Source organism: Gossypium hirsutum, chromosome D02, assembly GCF_007990345.1.
Source record: "Gossypium hirsutum isolate 1008001.06 chromosome D02, Gossypium_hirsutum_v2.1, whole genome shotgun sequence".
Taxonomy (NCBI): domain Eukaryota; kingdom Viridiplantae; phylum Streptophyta; class Magnoliopsida; order Malvales; family Malvaceae; genus Gossypium; species Gossypium hirsutum.
This window is the reverse complement of record NC_053438.1, coordinates 29,668,090-29,674,224: the sequence shown is the minus strand read 5'-3', so window position 1 is coordinate 29,674,224 and position 6,135 is coordinate 29,668,090. Positions and strand designations below refer to the sequence as shown.

Here is a 6,135-nt window from a genome sequence, read left to right as displayed (position 1 = left end):
AATCTAAGAATAATTGTATGCATAGTATGATTATAAATGGAGTGAAAAGAATGAAATAATATTTGCTCAAAGTGACTGAATGATATGTTTTTATTGAAATAAGATTTTGAACATGTGCCTTTTACAAAAGATTTTTAATACCCCAGGCCTAGGGTAATAAGTGTTCTGGACATTAAATTTAAAAAAAAAAGTGTTCTGGACATTACTCTGAATTAGTTCTAAATATTACAGGGATCTCTTCTGCAGTCCAGTTATCTAGAACACTCCCAGGCTCGCAAGGGCGAATGTCTGATGTACTTCCCTCTTCAAGTTCTCCACTGAATATGGCATTGATCTGTATGTTTCCTAACATTTCCTCCATGGTATCCCTTCTTGTTATTTTTTGCTCAGGACAAATGGCCCCCCGATATAAAGGTTCTGGATAGGTGGGGGAAAGTCATAGGTTTCCAATCGACTTCTTCTCCACTCAAACGCGCCTTCCGCCTCTCTTGCCTCTTTTCTAGCTCTTTCCTTCTTTGTTTTGCATTTGACTTAAATCCTAAACCAAAGCGGTCTCGTTTGTCTTTCATTGTTGGTGCCTCTATCCTTCCTTGAAGACATCTTCCGAGCCCTCTCCCGAGCACGGCTCCTTTCCCAACAGTCATTTACAGCCCCATCTTCGTGGTTTTAGATATGCTGGGCATAGGGATCTTGTTCCCTTCAACAATGTAGGTTGCATTTACAAATTCCAAAGATCGGAATGAGCACTCTAATGCTTCTTCTTCTGGCTCTATATATGGTGTATCACTAGTTACAACCGCAATGATGTCCTCTTCTGCATTGATAGTCACTAGCCGGCCGTCTATTACTAGTTTCAACTTTTGGTGAAGCGATGACGATACTGCTCTTACTGAATGAATCCAGGGTCTTCCTAACAGACAACTGTAAGAGGGTTTGATGTCCATTACCAGGAAATCCACCTCGTACGTGCTTGCGCCGATTAAAAGAGGAATTTCAATCCTTCCCATTACTCCTCTCTCAATACCATTGAACGCCCTAACTACATTCTGGCACATTTTCATATGCGAGTTGTCCACGGGCAGCCTATTCAAGGTGGATAAGGGTAAGACGTTTAGGGCTGATCCATTATCAATTAATACCCTTGACAACATATACCTGTTGCAGCAGGTTGTAATGTGTAGAGCTTTAGTCGATCCCGTGCCCCCCGGTGGTATTTCATCGTCGTTAAAGAAAATGTAATTATCAGCGCTTATATTACCAACCAGACGATCTAACTTGTTCACAGAGATGTCATTATCGACGTAAGTTTCATTTAATACTTTCATCAGCGCGCTATGATGTGCTTCCGAGCTTAGAAGTAATGCCAGTACTGAAATACGAGCGGGCTGTTTATGCAACTGCTCTACGACACTGTATTCACTGTGTTTCAAGAATTTTAGAAACTCTCTAGCCTCATTCTCAGTTACCGGTTCATTGACAGGTGATTCAAGTTGGACTGCCTTTTCCTTTTTCTGTTCAACTACCGAGGCTTTCCTTTTATCGACTCTGTTTTTTAAATTACTAGGTCGTAATGCTTTCCACTACGTGTATAAAAGCCATCATCATTGGTCTTTTCTAAAGCATTTATCGGGTTCCTCTCTTCTGGAACTGTCACGTTACAGTCATAATTCCAAGGAACCTTTTTGTTATCCTTATAGGAAAAGGGTACCGGTTTTTGGATTATGACTTTCAGTGGTATTTGTATCCCTACTTCATTGCTTCTTGGCCGTGAAATAATCACCACTGGGTGATTGACCTTCTGGAACCTTTCTACGGGCCTTTCCTCTGAGGCGCAGACCTCTCTTTCTTCAAATCCCTTGAACTCTTCATAAAACTTTATCTCCTTATTGTCCATCAGATTTTGTACCACGGTCTTGAACTCTGCACATTCCTGGATGTCATGACCCTCCTTGGTATGGAAATCACAGTATGTTCCTGCCTCTTTAGGCCTTTCGTCTAAATCTTGTGCAATTAGACCCCTGCATACCATCTGTTCCCAAACACATTTCATTGGGGTTCTTACCTCCATCACGTTTGCTTTAATTCTCTTATCTCCATTTTTAGCTATTGCATTTATCCCTTTATCTGCATGATCGGGCAATGGATTTCTTGCTACGTTTTGTCCTGATGAGTCATCCAACTTTACAACACCCATTTTAATGAGTCTTTCAACCACCTTCTTGAACGCAGTACAATTCTCAATTGAATGCCCCGTTATCCTAGCATGATATTCGCATTGAGCATTTGTGTCGTACCACTTAGGAAACGGGGGTTGCATGGGTTTTAGATAAAAAGGGGAGACCACATGGGCATCAAATAGATTTTGGTACAGATCTTTATAAGTTATCGATATAGGCGTAAACTGGGGTCTTTCTGACCTCGAATTAGACTCCTGCCTTGGAGGGCCCTAATGACTGCTAGCTACTGTCTTTGATGAGCCAACGGTGACAGACTTTGAATATCATTTGTTGTATGTACTCACATTACTTATCTCACCTTCTTTCTTCCTCGATGCCGATCTCTTTAAGTTTTTCCCCACATCTATTTTACCACTTCTTACTGCATTTTCAATCATTTCACCAGTCATCACTATATCTGAAAAGCTTTTTGTGGTGCTTCCCAACATATGGGTGATGAACGGGGCCTTTAGAGTATTGATAAAAAGCATTGTGGTTTCTTTTTCCAAAAGAGGCGGCTAGACTTGCGTTGCCACTTCTCGCCATCTCTGGGCATACTGCCTGAAGCTTTCATTTTGTTTCTACTCCATGTTTTGTAGCGTGATCCTATCGGGCGTCATGTCCGATACGTGGCTGTATTGTCTCATGAAGGCCTGCGCCAAATCTTTCCATGAACTAATTTGAGTACGACTCAACTGGTTGTACCATTTGGCAGCAGCTCCTATTAGACTGTCCTGGAAACAGTGAATTAACAATTGATCATTGTCAATATATCCCATCATCCTCTGATAGAACATGGTGATATGGTCTTCAGGACAGCTAGTCCCGTTGTACTTTTCAAATTCAGGCCTTTTAAACTTAGGTGGGAGAACTAAGTCAGGGACCAAACTGAGGTCTTTGGCATCAATTTTGCAACGGTAATCGGCATTTTCCATTGCTCTAAACTTTTCTTCTAACCATCTACACCTATCTTCAAGCTACTTCGGTAAATCCACATTTGTCTTTTCCACTTCCGCTGCATCGTCCAGATCAGGAACTACGGGGTTGGTCAGATTATCTCCTAGATTAGAACCTGTGCCCGTTTGAAAATTCAAACGTACCGAAGCATTAGCCTGGTATTGAGGCCTAATAGTGACAGGTGCCCTCGGCGGGCCCATTTCTGGCTGTGCTTGGGTATTCATCGGAGTGAAGCCCGGAGGAGAAACGGGATCTTCATGATCAACTCCAGAATCAGTTACTGGTCTTTTTCCTTTATCATTTGCTTTATCCAAAAATTGCGATAGTTGGCTCATCATAGCATTCTGGGATTCCTTCATGTCTTGTTGGATTTTATTCAGTCGTTCCAGCATTTGATCCTGTATTTCCTTTTGCAATTGTTCCAACATTTCTAGCCTCTGATCCATTTCTTTTGTTTGACAACAAGTACCGTAGTGATATTTAATTGATGAACTTTTGTCGGTTTCCAGGGTAACTGTCATATTTTAAATTATTAGGTCATTTTATGAAGTTGATGCATGTATGTAATGTGGATGTATGATATGAATGCAAAAAGAGGCATTAATTCTGATTCAACTTCATTAGAAAACTTTACTAGAAAAGAAATTTCTTTACATAAAATAGATTACATATACGGCTTTGCCCTTATACTCAAAGCCTTAACCTTTCTAAGAAGCCAAGCTAATTCTCGGCCTTAGTCCGATTCTGACTCATACTTTAGACTTAATATATCAGCCTGAACTGCCAGGGTCTGTAGGTGATCGGCTACTTCGCGTACTTGAGCCACTGCCTTGCCCATAATATAATCTCTTTCTCTAATCTGGTCTTGCGACTGATGGAATTGTTCTTGCCACTGTTCATTGCTTCTCTCAAGAAATTCTATTCGGAGTTCACTGTTTTGTAATGCGTCCTCGAGCTCTCCTACCTGTCCCTTCAATTCTTCAATTTTGCCTAAGCTTGCTTTTAATTCGATCACAGAATTACGACTACCGTGTTGGTGAAGTGACTTTTCTAACTCGGTTACTCGAGTTTTCAATCCCATCTTCTTGTTTTGGCACTCTAATAGACTCTTTTCCAAAGTGACTTCTCGAGCTCGAGCATCTTGGAACTTTTTTTCCCATGATCAGCTTTACATTTTTCCTCACGAATTTCCTGTCGCCATTGCTCCGACGTCTTACCCAAGCCGGCCGTTCTTATTGACCTTCGCAACTTCTTGTAATCCATCTTCAAGCTGTCCAAGTCTTCATCAGCCTTATTTTTTCCTTTTCTCCATTTGTCAGCCTCTAACTTTTGAACGTCGACATCCAGTCCTAGCTGCATTTTTTCTTCCTCTAATTGCTCTATTTTCTTTCCCAACTCCAAGTTCCTTTTTTCAAAATCCTGCTTTATGATTTCTATCTCAGATGGGACCACTTACAAATGCTCCTCTATTGGTCGAACATCTTCTTCTCTCAGATTGGGCATATTGTCATTGACCCTCTTATTCCACCACTCATTATATTCAGGGGTTACCATTGGTCCAATGGCAAGTCTCTTCATTCGGTGAATTTGCTTCCTAGCATTGGTCACTTCTCGAATCTTCTTCTTATAGCCATCATCTTTATATGAAAACTCACTCTGGGCCAATCCTTGGGTTGCAGGTATAACCTGTCTTGATCTATACTATTTCAGTACCAACAATGGTGCATAGCCAACAGCTCCCCAAATCCCAAGTAAAGGGACCTAGTCAAAGTCCCCACATCGATACAAGATTTCATTGGGCACCATCCAAGGAGCTCTCCATTCGACATCTTCGTCCTTGAGATTTTGAAGAATCGCCATCCACTTCTCTACAGTAACACCGTCATGTCTCGGTGTTGCTGCTAGCTCGTTTAATGGGGAGTAGTTCTCAGAAAATACTCGATAGGAAACTTTATCCACTTTCCAGAAGTGACTATGGAACCACACTAGTAAAAGCTGTACACATCCAATGAATCTTCCCTCATCCGAGCTTCGACACGCGTTCAAAGATCTAAATGTCTTAGCTAAAATTACTGGGACAGGTGTGACTCTCTTGTCCAATCGATCAAACAAATCTGTAACTGCTTCATCAGCATACCCTAGTGCTCTAGGAAAAATCATCAACCCATAAATACTCAAAGCAAAAACATCGACCTTCTTCTTAGTATCGGGATGTATTAGAATCAAATCCCGCAGACTCTTCCAAGGAATACACTTACTATCCCCCTTTTGTTTAACTCGCGCTGCGACCCATTGCTCGCTCATTGCTAAGATATTCATTAATTTCTTTACGAAAGTCGAGATGCTGACAGCTTTAGAATAGACCTTATCTTCTTGAATCATTGGGCAACGCAGCAGAGCCATATATTCCTCTATAGTAGGCACCAAGTCTACCTCTCCAAAAGTGAAACAGCTATAAGCGGAATTCCAAAACTGGGCCAGAGCTCGAAACAAATGCTCGTCCACCTTAATATCCAAAAAATAGGGCAAATCACCATAATTATAGTAAAATAGCTGTTTGGTTTCATCATCCCACTGGGCCCATATTTCTTTCAACTCTTGAAGATTGTTCTGCATTACACTGATATAAGTGAAGTCTCATAACTCTGATGTGTATCCCTCCATCAAACTGTTGCCCTTTTCAAGTTGTGTTTTTTCTGACCACACCCGGACAACTGCATTGTTTTCCACTTTATCAAGAAGTTCGTTTTCCATGATAAGCTTTCTGTCTAGTAACTGAATGTGAGTCAATGCCCCTTTATTATGAAATGCGATGTAATCAAAATGTCATGCAACCAAAACAAAACGCAACAAGTCAGTATCATATATAACAATAAGATTCAATACAAACAAGAAATAATAAAGTACCTAATCGGGTAACCACTAGGGTTTGGCGTAGTTCTACCCAAGGCGAGTTCCTAAG

General features: G+C 41.0%; 1 protein-coding gene across 1 annotated transcript; it reads right to left on the bottom strand.

Annotated features, from left to right (window-relative positions):
* Positions 1 to 644: 644 nt before the first annotated feature.
* Positions 645 to 2,317, bottom strand: LOC107908110 (uncharacterized). Its single transcript, XM_016835375.1, has 2 exons — positions 1,679 to 2,317; positions 645 to 1,580 (listed from the first exon to the last, which is right to left on the bottom strand). Exons 1-2 carry the CDS (start codon positions 2,315 to 2,317, stop codon positions 645 to 647), a joined length of 1,575 nt encoding a protein of 524 aa, XP_016690864.1.
* Positions 2,318 to 6,135: the final 3,818 nt, after the last annotated feature.